This window comes from Temnothorax americanus, unplaced genomic scaffold (genome assembly GCF_048541705.1).
Source record: "Temnothorax americanus isolate GAGA-0224 unplaced genomic scaffold, ASM4854170v1 Scaffold128, whole genome shotgun sequence".
In the NCBI taxonomy this organism is placed as follows: Eukaryota; Metazoa; Arthropoda; class Insecta; order Hymenoptera; family Formicidae; genus Temnothorax; species Temnothorax americanus.
Window position 1 is genome coordinate 262402 of NW_027509262.1, and position 14283 is coordinate 276684.

At 32.4% G+C, this 14283-nt stretch overlaps 1 protein-coding gene across 2 annotated transcripts; it reads left to right on the forward strand.

The window, feature by feature from the left end:
* The first annotated feature begins 9528 nt into the window (after positions 1–9528).
* LOC143893772 (uncharacterized) lies at positions 9529–12628 on the forward strand. 2 transcript variants are annotated; one of them, XM_077399490.1, is made up of 2 exons: positions 9529–12047; positions 12508–12628. In XM_077399490.1, exons 1-2 carry the CDS (start codon positions 11675–11677, stop codon positions 12588–12590), a joined length of 456 nt encoding a protein of 151 aa, XP_077255616.1. In that variant the 5' UTR covers positions 9529–11674; the 3' UTR covers positions 12591–12628. The 2 variants fall into 2 exon arrangements, with proteins under 2 accessions (XP_077255616.1, XP_077255617.1); XM_077399491.1 differs by lacking the exon at positions 12508–12628 and having other exon boundaries at positions 9529–11843; positions 11974–12095.
* Positions 12629–14283: the final 1655 nt, after the last annotated feature.

Below are 14283 nucleotides of genomic sequence, written 5' to 3' on the forward strand. Positions count from 1 at the left end.
TAACAAACTTCGAAATATCTCAGGAAATTTTTAAGGAAAGAAAGCTTTATTATAGCGTTTCATTATAGTGTTTTAAAAACGTCTCGACAAAGACTACAAGAATGTGCAATAAATAATAAAAAATAGGGAATCCAATTAAAAAAATCCAAAGTGACCCTGACTTGTCCTTAACGATTTTATCTAAATTCGAACTAATACAGTCAGTAAATATATCTTTTTAAACCTTACAATTTTTCTCTGAAACATTTTTTTTTAATTCATTGTTTTCAAGATACTCGGCTGTACCCATATTTTTGGCCTACCCTGTATGTATAGATTAATACCATGAAGTGTCTGAATAGGACCTTTTATAGAGTCTCTTAAAGTAAAGTTAGATGTGGTGATTTCGGCTTTCATCTGTATTAGATTAGTAATAAAACGTGGAGGCTGAGCACCCCTCAAATCACTCCTAATGAGAGATAGTAAGAGACATGTACATGCCGATCTGTTGTTACAAAATAAGTGTATAAAGATTTATTTTTCAAAAAACTTCTATTCAAAACGTACTTCTTAAAAAATATCTCTACATAAAGATTTATTTAAAAAAACAAAGACTCAGAATTTTTGACAATAAACCGACTTTATTTTAATTTAAAATACTTAAAGTCACGATTGTTTAACATTGTTATAATGTTAACATTAATATACAAATTATTTAATTATTTCATCTCAACAATTTTGAAGCATTTGATATGGACTGTATATTATGTGCCTAATAATAGTCAATTGCTGTTTTTCCCTTTTTCTTGAGTGACATGGTTAAAAAATATATATTGTAAGCATTTTAGGCAAAATAAAAGTTGATCGACGAAATAGCTGATCGACCATCAAACGACACGTCAAGTTATTGTTATTGAAGTTTTGAAGACTCGCGAACTTTCTTAAATGACGAAAGAATAAATCCTTTGGCGCATTCGGCACTTGCTAGTTTTTTACACAGTTAGATAAACAGCTAATTTTCATTATTTTTACTAACAAATTTGATCGATAGGACATCACGTACTATATTACAGAACAGTATATAAGCGCAGATAAAAAATCAATCGGCATCGCGGAAAAGCGACAACAATACTTCGATAGATTAGAGTATCGATGACTTGTTTTTTTTAGAAGAGGAGAAAAACACAATAGAAATCTAGAAAATAATTGAACAATTCCAATTAAAATCTATTCCGAAAAGTTCCATAATACGTGCCCAGTTCTCACGGTAGTCCGTTGTTTTTGTCGCGCCTTGCTTGACCAATTCTTGCAGTGTAATACATGCTCCCAATTTGCAGTTATGGCGTTATGCAATAAGGAATTAAGCGCCATTTTCATGATTTTTAGTTCTGTATTGCAAAGTCCACTTCACGTGGACAAAAGATTTTCTAGAAACGTATATAATACATGAAATTGTATTTGAGGAGGATTATAGTTTTGTCGTAATATTTGAGATAACGTTGGCGCAGAATTTTATTTCTAATGTTTCGTGGAATTTGCTCTACCGGAAAAGTAAGATTTTGAAGTTGGTTTTGCATTGCAGAATTGCGTCCAATTAATACATGCAAAGAAATTTTTTGTTCTGACTATTGTTTTCTGTGTATATAATAAGATTTTAAAACTTCCTCAACTGCTCTCTCAATCTTTTGTGTGCACTCACTGCACCTTCTATTTTCTGCGAACAACAATTAATTACGAAGATATATGTTTTGTGCTTAATAAACTTTAAATCTCATTAAATAAAAGAGAAGATGAATGACGCGATGGTTTTAGCAAGTTAAGAAGCAAAATAAAGTTACTTTTAAGCTGCGTCGTTTCTCGCTTGCGCATCTTATTCTGTCATATTTTACGAGCTTTACTCTACAAACTTACGATCACTCAAAATCTCGTTACTCGTTACCTTACGCTATTTTACTTTGCCATGCTGTTACCCATGGAGTTGCACGTGTCTCGCCTGATGATGTTATACAAAGAGTTCATAGAATTCATAGCTTTTTATTGCCACAATGTGTGTACGACGTATCCGTGCTCTCAACATTTCTCATGTTTCAACTTATTTTGACGACGACGAGAAGTTGCACTTTCCACTACGTAATAAAGTTACAATTTTCAGCGTGATTAATACACATATAAGATTATCAAAAAATATATTATTTTGCAATGTTGCATTTTCTATAAATATAACATTATATATATGACAATTATAAATAACAAATACTCACAATCAGTCGAACCAATTAGTTGTTTGTAACATTTAATTGAGATGAATGAATTAGATGGATTTTAAAACAAAGCGCGTATTGACGTAAAATTATTTGAAATTGCATGACGCTCGCGTTATGTTACATGCAATTACAACAATTTGATTTGTTGAAATGCAATACAAATCGTTTTGTTATCGGAAGTAGCTAGTTGATAAGCATTTGTCGAATATGCAGAATATCTCATCGTTAACCGGTAAACGAGCATTAGTGGTTAAATTGCGACCGGATGATGTAAATAGTCAGTTTAGAGTGACGATTGAAACATCGTCGGGTTATAGAGACATTCTTACAATCTAAGTGTAGTATCGCAGTAGTCGATAAAGATACTGACAATATCAATTTCCTTATTTCTTATAGATACCTTATATTTATTGCCAAAACTGTACTTAAGGCAAAACCAATCTAAAAAATTTATTTTGTTATATAAAGACAAGACCCTAATGGAAATATTTTATACTAAAAATATAATAAAATTTTACTGAAATTCTTTCTTATTTGACCTTATTTCATTGTTATTCCATCAATATTTCAATAAAAATTCAATTTTTTTATTAAATTCAGTAAATTTTATGATGACTAATATAAAAGAAAGGACCACGCACTAATTATATGAAAAATGTGGCCACCGTTCAAATCTACGAAAACTATGGAAAACTGTAGTTTGTGTGATATCGATGAAAAGTTCAAATCCGCACAACCCTCAAAATATGCTAATTTTTAAGCTACGAGCCTGTAAAAGTATTATTGGTGGTATAAAACGACTTTTTACAACGACTTTGGGAGAATGCCAGACTCATTTTCCAGTGTCAGTTGCATGCCAGACTCTTCTAAAACATTTCTTTATACAAAAAACAATAAATATATAAAAGCTCAGCACTAATCAAATTCTTCCTACATAAGTGTTTTTCGACAAGATCAAAGGCGCCGCAACGCCCATTCCAGCGAGACAGCGCAGCCAGACTCTGCATTTCATCAACAACACTACTAAAACAAGATAAATTACTTTGTTCCAAGACTAATCAAATCGCTGACACTTTTGTGTCGTTACCTCCCGGGCTAATTAGGACTATAGGCATGAGATATCTGGCCGCTCAAGGAGTAAACGCATCCTTAACTGAATGAGATACTTAGGAAAGCAGTTAATAGCCAGATGAGCTGAAGCTCTATGCGACAACACTATCCAAAGCTGACCTGCGACAGTGTCACGGTCAATGTATAGATATAGATCACGTGCAGATAAGCAGCCGAGTCAATCGCCAAGCGAGACGAATACCTACCTGTAATCGAGTTGAATAATGCGACAACAACGCGATACATGTTAAATATTGCAAATCAATTTTTCTGTAATATCTTTTGAGTGATGTGTTAAACAAAAAAGTTAACCAATAACAACCGATTCCAAATAAACTATAGCTATTAAGTGAATCAATGACATGCAATTAAAATTTTTTTTATCTCCGTGCAAATCGCAAAAGAAACACTTAAAAACATATGCGACAGCGTGCAAAAGATTTTATACATTACTCAAACGAGAACGAAGTGAATTGTAAACGTCATGAGAGAACGTAAATTTCACGTTTATTCGATTACATTGAACGTTTCGGTTCTATTTGAGCCAATTTTCAGCGATGCGATAACAAATAAAATAAAGTAATCTCACGTTCTCTGAAGAACTACAGATAAATATTTCCAGATTGAATAGTCTAAGAGTAGTATATTTCGTCGGAAGAGATCAAAATAAAATTTTAGTTAATGATCATAGTCTATAATATAATCGAAACAAACATGACAAAAAGCTGACACAAAAAATGAGATAAAAAGTCAATTTATTCAAAGAGTTCAAAGAACGTGGATGTAAAAAATAAAGTCTACATCAAATGGTAAGTCATATTTAAGAGTAAATCATCGGTAGACTTGAGTTAATGGTAAAATCAAAAAGACAGTTATGATATAAAATGTTAACAGTTATGATATGAAATAAAAACCAAATCGTCTGGTTATCAAACGGTAACTAAGATTAAAAGGTAATAAATAACAAAATAATATTGTTATGAGGAGCTGAGCTTTGAATGAGCGATGTGCTCCCGCCCTTCGAGAGGGCAGCTCCCGCGTGGCACGAGCCTCGGGGCGCCACGCGTACGTGCGGTCGTTTCGGTCGTTGTGTGAACACACAAGAGCCCGGAGTGTTGTCGAGTTCGGACGTGCGGACGTGTTTGAGTTTATATATATATCTTATAGAATAAAGAACTATTAGAGTACAAAATATCGTTGTGTTTCCTGCCCATCTTGCCACATACGCAGTCGTTCTTTGATAAATAGCCAATAATTGTGCATACGGTAAAAGACGTTGTAGGTCAAGTAATAAGAAGGAAAATGCAACAAAATGAATTATTGTAAATTTAAGTAAGTAAAAACAAATTTTTTACATTTTTAGACCCATTTTTAAACTAATAACGTTAGATCTGGTACACGGGGTGCCATAAAAATTCTCTACGACGATTGATTTGGAAATCGTTTTTGATGAAAATTGATATCTTTCGTATAATAACAATTCAGAAACAATTTAGAGTGTTGTTTTATTATTAATTAATAAATTACGTATTATTGTATTAATATATTTTCTTTAAAAAACAGACAATCGTAACAATAATAATAAGCTAAGATTATTTATGTTAAACATAAATATCTTGAATATCTCGTTATTTATGAGGATTTGAATCGATAAATATAGTAATACGTTTTTATTTAGACTATCAAGAGACGCGGTAGAGTGTACCTATACTATACGCGAAACAAGGCACTGACTTTATTTATACTTATGCCGTCCGACTAGTTGAGCGCAGGAAAGATTTATCGTTCGGCTGTAACGGCTGAACAATGCGTTTCTGGGTGGGCTCAATCGATTCGTTGCGTTCATATTATATAACATTAAAGTTGTTAATACGATCCGGGAACGCCAAGTATTTTTCGTGTAAATCTCAGTAAATTTATTTTTTTTTCGAAATTTCTTGCTTGTATATTTGGAATATGATACAAGGTTGGAAGTAACGGGTTACTTATAACGTTATTATAAATGAAAATAACGACAATGAGTTACTTTTATTAATTGGTCATGAGTAACGGTAACGAACTACTTTTAGTTAGTAACATATACCCAACAAACACAGTGACATAATATGTAAAAAAAACAAAACAGGTACATAACATGTATAATGAAGAAATATGATTTAAAAAATCAGATGTTACTAATTTATTCTGTTCACTTGGCGTCCTGTGATATCATTGTAGTTGAAAATATAATTGTAATAATAGAATGACATGTTTTCAAATTATTACTGTTTTTCACAGAATAATTTTTCTAAGAATATTTTATTTTTGTCATTATTTTTATAAAAAATACAAATAAATACTTTCTAACCGCGACATAAAAAAATGTAATATAATTAATATACCATTAAAAATCAAAGTTGACTTTTAAATCTCTGAAACGCTACTATTTATAAAAAAAAGTACATATACAATATTAAAATCGTGTAACTTTTGTATGCAATAATTTTTATTGTTACAACGCATAATTTACAAGTTATTCAAGGTGTGCAAATTGAATGCCTTATCGCTTAATTGTGGTCGATTATATATGTCACATAATTAATATAAATAGATATTAAAATTAATTATTTTGTAATTAGATATGCATGTTATAATTAATTGTAATAACCTATACGTTCTATACCTAGAAATAAAAAAGTGAATAACAATGAGAATTAAACAGCTGCTTTTAAAGAATTATATTTTGATGTTTTAATTATAAATGATTAAATAATTAAATTTTAATATTATAAATGATTAAATAAATAAATTTTAATTATAAATGATTAAATACACAATGTGTGTGTAATCATTATTAACACGAATGTAGTATTTTTTTTATTATAATTGGCATTTGTGTGTTACTCTTGTGTAAAATTTCACGCGATTATTCACGAATTCCACAAGCAGCATAATTACATTCTACAGCGTTACGACAGATTTATTGAAGTGACACGAGCGGAAAAATCTGCATTTGCACATATTTGCATTTGTAGCACTTAGAATCATGTCGCCAATATCTGCAATAAAATGACCAGACACAGGTATGAATAACTCGTAATGGTTAGAGCGATTAGGACTAATAAGGGAAAGGTACCAATACCCGAACACTTAAGCATAAGAAATGTACCAATACCTGAACACGTATCTGTGTCTGGTATCTTTAAAAAAATATAAATTTATGAAAATAAACGTTTGGATATTATAACTGAAGTTTCAAACTACAAGAAAAAATACTTTTATCTTTGATTTAAATTTGCGTTATACTTATAAATAATAAAGGTGTTCGGATATAGGTACATGTTCGGGTATTGGTATTATACCTTTCTTTTACACATTGAATCTACGTTACCGAGACCGTACCGAAAAGTATTACCATATTATCCCTGTATTATACCTCTATATTATCCCTGTATTATCCGGTTATATTGTTATCGAAATTGTGTGCGTACGCGCGAGCACGCGTTCGTGCATGAATACATAATGGGTCAAGAATAGAAAAGAATATGCCATATATGGCATGCATATTATTCTGTGTTGGATACAATCCGAGCAGAATCGAGAATATAGAATATTTCGCATATCCTGCTTTACAACAACTTTAAAAGTAACAGAAAACAGCTCCATAGTATTAACGCGGTAATTGACTTTTATATACTCCATAATTTTTTTTCGATATTGCTCGAATACGCTGCGGGAATGAATTATTATCAGTGAGAGTTCTGAGGCACAAGAGCATGCTTTTAGTTAAGCCACTACGCAGGCAGTTAAAACGTAGCGATATATCCGCGGATTGTTAAAAAAGAGTAGTAACAGCGAGTAAAATATGTACTCATGTAATATATCTTGACCATGCAATTTCTACAAAAGAAAAGATCCGACTCTCGGTCTGGCTGTAAGAAAAATATTAAAAAGCTGTTAGTCTCCGATAAAATATTAGCGATATTCACCGATAAGTTCATTAATAATCTAATCGCGCCGTGATCCTGTACGGATCTGTACCGTATGTGATATTATATATATATATATATATATATATATATATATATATATATATATAAAAGGCAAAGGAAAGTGAGAGACAATACATTACGTGGATACATTCATAAAAAAAATAAGAGAGAAATGTCTTCACTGCATTTATTCGCACTATTTGCGTCGTTTTACTACATAGATATCTAAAAGAAAGGGAGAGAGATGTCGGGTCGAGTACGATCCATTATATTAGGATCCATTATTAGGATCGATAGTGTATTAGGAACGTCGCCTGCATTTCACCGCGGTGACTCACGACAACAGTCGTTTTCCTATAATGCTACCGTGCTGAAATGGCCCTGCGATAACGATCGCTCAAAGTATGGGTTCAATATCGGACGAAGATTGAAAATTCTGCGCAAGCAAAAATTCTTTCAATTTAATTAACATCCGCCTTACAGTTCCATTTTCTGCGCGAACAAAGCGGGAAAAATCACAAGTTCAATTAACATAATTAATAGAAACGGTCACGACATATTCCGCGTTCCTGGATCTTAATTTTAACAGCGTTTAGATGTTGGGTAAATTGATTAATTCATTAATTGTTAAGCAATAAATAAGCAATCAGTTAAATAATTTTTTATAAAAAAATTTTTGTTTAAAAAATTATTGCTATAATTTCAGATTAAAGCAGAAAATTCTGTGGACCTTGTTTAAATTCATATCTTGTATAGTCGAAAATAAAATACCATTTTGAGAAATACCAAGTTTTAGGATTCATGGGACAAATAGGAGATGGTAAGTCTCAAAAATAATCAATTTTTGTTAAGGAACTCGTGTTCTCCGACCTTGAGGAGCTACACATCCTTGTCGGGGGAAAGAGGAGATATACAGAGAAGAGACATAGAACTCATCGTGCAGATTGTGTGAGCAACATTCCTTTAATTAAAAATTTTTATAAATTTTTTGAATGTATATTATAAAAGTATATTATATATAAAAATACTATCGGAAAATTATAAGGAAGAATATAAAAAAACTTTAAGCTTCATCAGCGACTATAGAAAACAGGTTGACAGAAAATCGTCGTGTATTTGCCGATGATAGCTCCAGAGACTTAAAATGCCATTGTATGAATCTGAGAAACAAAATTTCAAAAACATAATTCAAAACATATATCAATTTATAAAGTACTGACGTAAATGCAATAGATTTTTATTTACAGCAGTCATGTTAAAAGTAGAGAAATTTTATTATCTTTTTGTTTGTTCTCGACTGTTGGTGTTGATGAGTCTCTGCACTTTTGTAAACAGACAGAATAAAGAGAATATATAAGAATTAACTACTGTAATAAAAAAAGGGTTTTAAAATTTTTTAATAATACCTATGGAGACGAATTGAGAGATTTGATTTGATGAAAGTCCTGAAGTTTAGCACCTTGTACAACGGTAAGTTCGTAAATAATATTATATTTTATAAACGAAACGTGAATTTAGCAATGAGAGTATCAACGCGGTTGTCAGTGCGTAATATCAGAAACCTGATTTATTTTAAATTTTAGAAAATGTTCCGTACGTTTTGGCTCCACATCAAACCATCCTCAGTAGTATTACATATAAAGATTTTGAGTTGTTCACGTTCTCCATAGTGCCAAAAGTACGTTTCCAAATTAGGAAGTCCAAAAACTATAAATTTGTGTAAGAACTAAATGATCGTTATCAGATAGTCCGGAGAACGGGAGTGTAAGCATTTACGCCATGGTCAAATATATATAAAAATCAAAATTTAAATTAATTAAAATGTTGATTTTACATGTTGTTGTCAAGAAGGATTACACGATACTGTGATATATTATATTTTATTTGCATTTATTTAATAAAAATAAAAAAATTTTTAGAAAATTGTAAATTTTTCCTAAAATACTTATATTTAATAAAGAGTTGTTAATAAAAATTATAAAACAGAGAAAACATTTTTTAGAACTTAAAATTTATGTTATTATCTTAAAACAATAATTTTCTTAATAATAGTAAGTTCTTAAAATTATTAAGTTTGATATCAACAATAAGGATTTTATCTTAAAATTAAATTGCATTGATTATGATTATAGTTTTATTAAAGAACTTATTCTAAAGGGTAAAATATTTAAACAAGGAAGACAAAATTAATGAAGTATTATCGCAAGAGCAGCCAGGAATAATTGGTTTTAATGTGTAAAATTATTATCTAAAAGCCTTTGTTATCTCCGCAATCGTTAAAATTGTTTTCTGCCTCTATCTATGTATACATATATGATAGTACGCCGAGACACATGAGAGAACTAGCATGCCCCGCCGGGCTTCGCCCCGGAGAACATGTGTATTAAGACACGCAAATAGTCTCTCTCTCTCTCTCTCTCTCTCTCTCTCTCTCTCTCTCTCTCTCTCTCTCTCTGACCTGGATATTTTCTTATTTAACTGGCCGTTTTCAAGCTGTGGTTGACGATGCTGGTAACTTCTCAGAGTGGCTAGCTACGTCATCAGGTGTTCCTCAAGGCTCTGTTCTGGGCCCGCTTTTGTTCTCTCTCTTCATCAACGACATTGGAAGTGTCTTGCTGTATGCACTTTATATGTTGTTTGCTGATGACATTCAAATTTATCTTAAGTGCTCACCCGCCAATATTTGTCAAGGATTAGAACTAATCTCTAGAGATGCGAATGCTATTTTTAACTATGCTCAAACTAACGGACTCAAACTAAATCCTGCCAAATCAAAAGTGCTTATCTTTGGAAGTCAAGCTCACATTAGAAATATCGATCTCAGTCTGTTACCGCCTATTACAGTAAACCAAGTACCTCTTCCTTTTGTGAGTGAAGTCAGGAATTTAGGCGTTAATTTTACATCGACTATGTCTTGGAAAAAGCATGTGTTACATGTTTCGCAAAAGGTCCATTATGCGCTGCACAAACTAAAATTTAATAGAAACTCCCTTTCAACTGAATTGAGAGCCAAATTAGTTACTACCCTGATAATCCCTCACATCGACTACTGTTGTCTCGTCTATCACGGCCTGAGCAATGAACTGAATGCCAAACTGCAGAGATTGGTAAACTGCTGCATTCGTTTTATTTTCGATCTTAAATGGGACGATCATATCACGCCGTATAGACGTAGACTGGGTTGGCTCTCAGTTGAGAATAGACGGTTGTTTTTTCTTGGGTGTCTAACGTATCGTATCCTTTTCTTAAATTCTCCATCTTACCTAAATGAGCTTTTCGTGCCTTCTGATCCAGCGCTGAGACGATCCGAGCGCCTAGCAACGTCATCACAAGTATTTCACGTCCCGTCTTGCAGAACTACGACGTACATGCACTCCTTTCGCCTGTCCTCAATACGGTTTTGGCATACTCTTCCTGATAACATTACTTCAGCATCGTCTCTTGCATCCTTCAAGAGCCTTCTCCGTTCGTTTTTATTTGCATCAGAATTTGTCTGATACTTTTATCCTTTTGTATGAATCGCTCGGTGCAATGTTCGCATTATCTAGTCAAATGCTTCTAGTTTGTTGCGTTACACAAATTATCATTTGTTATGTATTGTGTACGTTTATTTAGTTTTAAGTTATACATAATTATGCTTATGCTTTTATCTATGCGTTTCCATTTAGTTTTAAGATGTACATAGTTAGTTTTTGCTTTTACTCTGGTGTTTCTATTTAGTTAGCTACATTTAAGATATATAGTGGAATTGCGACATAATTGCCATCTTGTCTTTGTATTATCTACAGACTGTAACTTCTAATATTATGTCGAATTCTAGTTTTGCTATTCTGTAATTTTGCCCTATAACTGTGTTTGGGCATATTAAACAAATCAATCAATCAATCAATCTCTCTCTCTCTCTCTCTCTCTCTCTCTCTCTCTCTGAGACGTGAGTATTACTGGTTGTCCGTAATCTTTGCTCTTATAAAACTGAATATTGCTGCTGCCGTTGGTTGCCTTTGGGCTATTTTGTTGCAGATTTAAGCAGGTCTTTTGGTTGCTTGTCACGCGTTTTATTCTTTTCCTTGGTATTGCTACCTAATTCTGAATATTTTCGTGACAAGTATCATTGTTCGTCCTAACCTCATTCTCGGAAACATCGTGGAATTGAGGTTTGCTATTTGATTGGCGGGAAAGTAGGTGCTTTGGCGGGCTGTTGCATATCCTTATTAAAAGTTTTATTGAGCTATTGAGTTGATAGTTAGAGAGTAAGGGGGGTAAGAAGGTAATACATTATCAATCGATCGATTGGAGATCTTCAAACCGAAGACTTGGCCCCCCGTCGGCGGGGGGACGACTGTTAGAAGAATGTCGACTAAAGCAGGTTATGTCAAGCACACGGAAGAGAAGGACCGAGATAATGATGCTATAGGAAAGATCAAAGAGAACGAGAAAATAAAAATGCAAAAAAACAAGAATGATAAATCGGATTCGGAAGACGAGATAAATATGACGGATGAAGGACAGAAGAAAATAAGTGAGAAAGATAAGGATAAGTATATAAATAGTCGTAAAGATAAAATTTTTGTTAATATTAAAGGCAACTTGATAAAGAATAGTCAAGTAAATGATAGTCAAGAGTTAAACAATACTAATAAAATTCCTAGATTTGAGAACGAATTTGAAGGTCTAAAAATAGTCTGCTGCAAACTGACTAGTCAAAATATATGCAATAAAAAAGGTATGAACAAAGTTAAAATACAAATGATTTTACATAAAGTTAAATGCTATCCAGATATTTTCGAAATGGACCAATTTAACTTAGCTAGATTAAAGTTCAATAATATAACAGACGCTAACAGTTGCTTAGAAACTTTATTCAAAGAATGTAATGATAAGGTTCAGGTCTACATAGACAATAGGTCCATAACTTGTAAAGGCGTAATATCAGACTGGCCTTTTAGTATTCCCGAATTATGGGACGCTCTTTCAAAAAAAGAAGATATCATACAGATTGAAAAAATGACAAGAGGGAGCTTCGATAAAGAGTCTCATTCTTGGGTACTAAATGAAACGGATAACATTAGTATTATTTTTAAAAGAAACCTTCTTCCTGATAGTCTCCCCATTTTTGATGGTTTTGGTCACTTAAAAGTCATACCATATGTAGAGTCAGTTAAACAGTGTTTCAGATGTTACAGGTTCGGACACATCAGAACAGTATGCAAAAGCTTGGAAAAATGCGGCAGATGTGGAGGAAAAGCTCATGAGGATTGTAATTTAAACTATTGTTGTGTTAATTGTAATGGTCCTCACAGATCAACATACAGAAGATGTCCGGTATTTCAGTGGAATAAGGAAGTAAAAGTAATAATGGCCCATCATAATGTAACTTTTTACGAAGCGCAAAGAATTCTGAGCGGTAGAGAAAATAAGTTAACCAATGATTACGATAGGTTTGTCAAACCAGCGAATTGGCCAGAATTAAATTCTTATGCAAAGGCTGTGCAACAAAACCCCTTGACCCAAAATAAGATCGATGTTAAAAAGCAATCTCATCAAGTAGAAGATCCAGACAGTACCAAAAGAGAGTCATTCCAAAAAAATTATAAAATATCAAAATCGACAATCAATAGGCGGGAAAACAGTCCAAATAGAAACCAAATATATTACAATAAGTTTAATACTAGACAAGCAGAGATAAGTAGAGATAAAAGAGGCATAGCTCTAAGAAGCGCAGATGACGAATTGGAAGATGATAGTAGTTTTAAAAAAAGAAAAAGGAACTTCGAGAGTAATGAAAATAACTTAATAGGGAACTACTTTAGAGGGATCCTAACTCAGATAGCGCATGAAAAAATAAAGAATGATTTAAGCGACATAGATATGTTAGATTATGATAGTAGGTATAGCAATACGTTGAACGATCATGATAGGTTTTATAATGCGGAGGAAAGAATATATAATCAAGAGACAGAGGCCCAGAGGAATAAAGACAGGAGTAATAGAAACCAAAGACTTAGGGGTTCTACAAATTACAAACCTTATTAATTAATGGTCAAAATAGTCCTTTGGAATGCACGTGGTATTCGCAATAAGAAATACGAGTTTGAATCTCATATTAAGTCTTTTGATATAGCTGTTATAACTGAATCTAAGATAAATAATGTAAACAACTTCCATTTAACAGGATATAATATAGTTGGTAAGGATAGTGTAGGTAGTAGCGGAGGCGTTCTTATAGCAATTAACAAGAGTATTGAATTCGAAGAAATAAAAGAATGGTATATCGGTTCCGATAATTTTGACACATGTGGTATTAGGATATATAATTCTCAAATAAAATTTAATCTTATAGCGGTGTATAGAAGACCAAATGGTAGAGAAGATCCTAAGACTTGGTCTAATTTACTTAACTTTGATAGTAAAGGTGAAGGTACGATCATAATGGGGGACTTCAATGCGCATAATATTCTATGGAATTGTCATGACACGGATGTTAATGGAGAGAACTTACAGGAAAAATTTTCTAATAAAGGTTTTTTATGTGTCAATCAAGACACGTTGTCAAGGTTAAATTATAGAAACCAAATTGCTTCAAATTTAGATTTGATTTTCGCGGATAGTAAAGTAGTAGATTATATTAATTACGATCAATTAGAAGATTCTTGGGAATCTGATCACTTTCCGTTAAAAGTAGATATCGACACAGAAGTTATAGTATTTAAAAAAATCTCTAATAGACTATCAACTAAAAATACTGATTGGCCATTATATCAAAAAATAATTCAGAAAAGTATGGAAGAATTAGAAAGTAATTCAATAGATAAAGATTTACAATCGAGATACTCTCTGTTTACAGACTTAATGAAAAAAGCGGTCAATAAAGCGTCAGGTAGAAAGACAATTTTTGATAGAGCTTCTAATCTAGTAGTAAAACAAAAAGAATCGAACAGACAACAAGTAAGATGGTGGGA

Bases quoted from the DNA above. Each gene is read 5' to 3' on its own strand.
- LOC143893772 (XM_077399490.1), top strand. From the start codon at position 11,675: ATGTCGACTAAAGCAGGTTATGTCAAGCACACGGAAGAGAAGGACCGA. The intron at 12,048-12,507 runs GTATGAACAAAG...CAGATGTTACAG, and splicing joins AAATATATGCAATAAAAAAG to GTTCGGACACATCAGAACAG.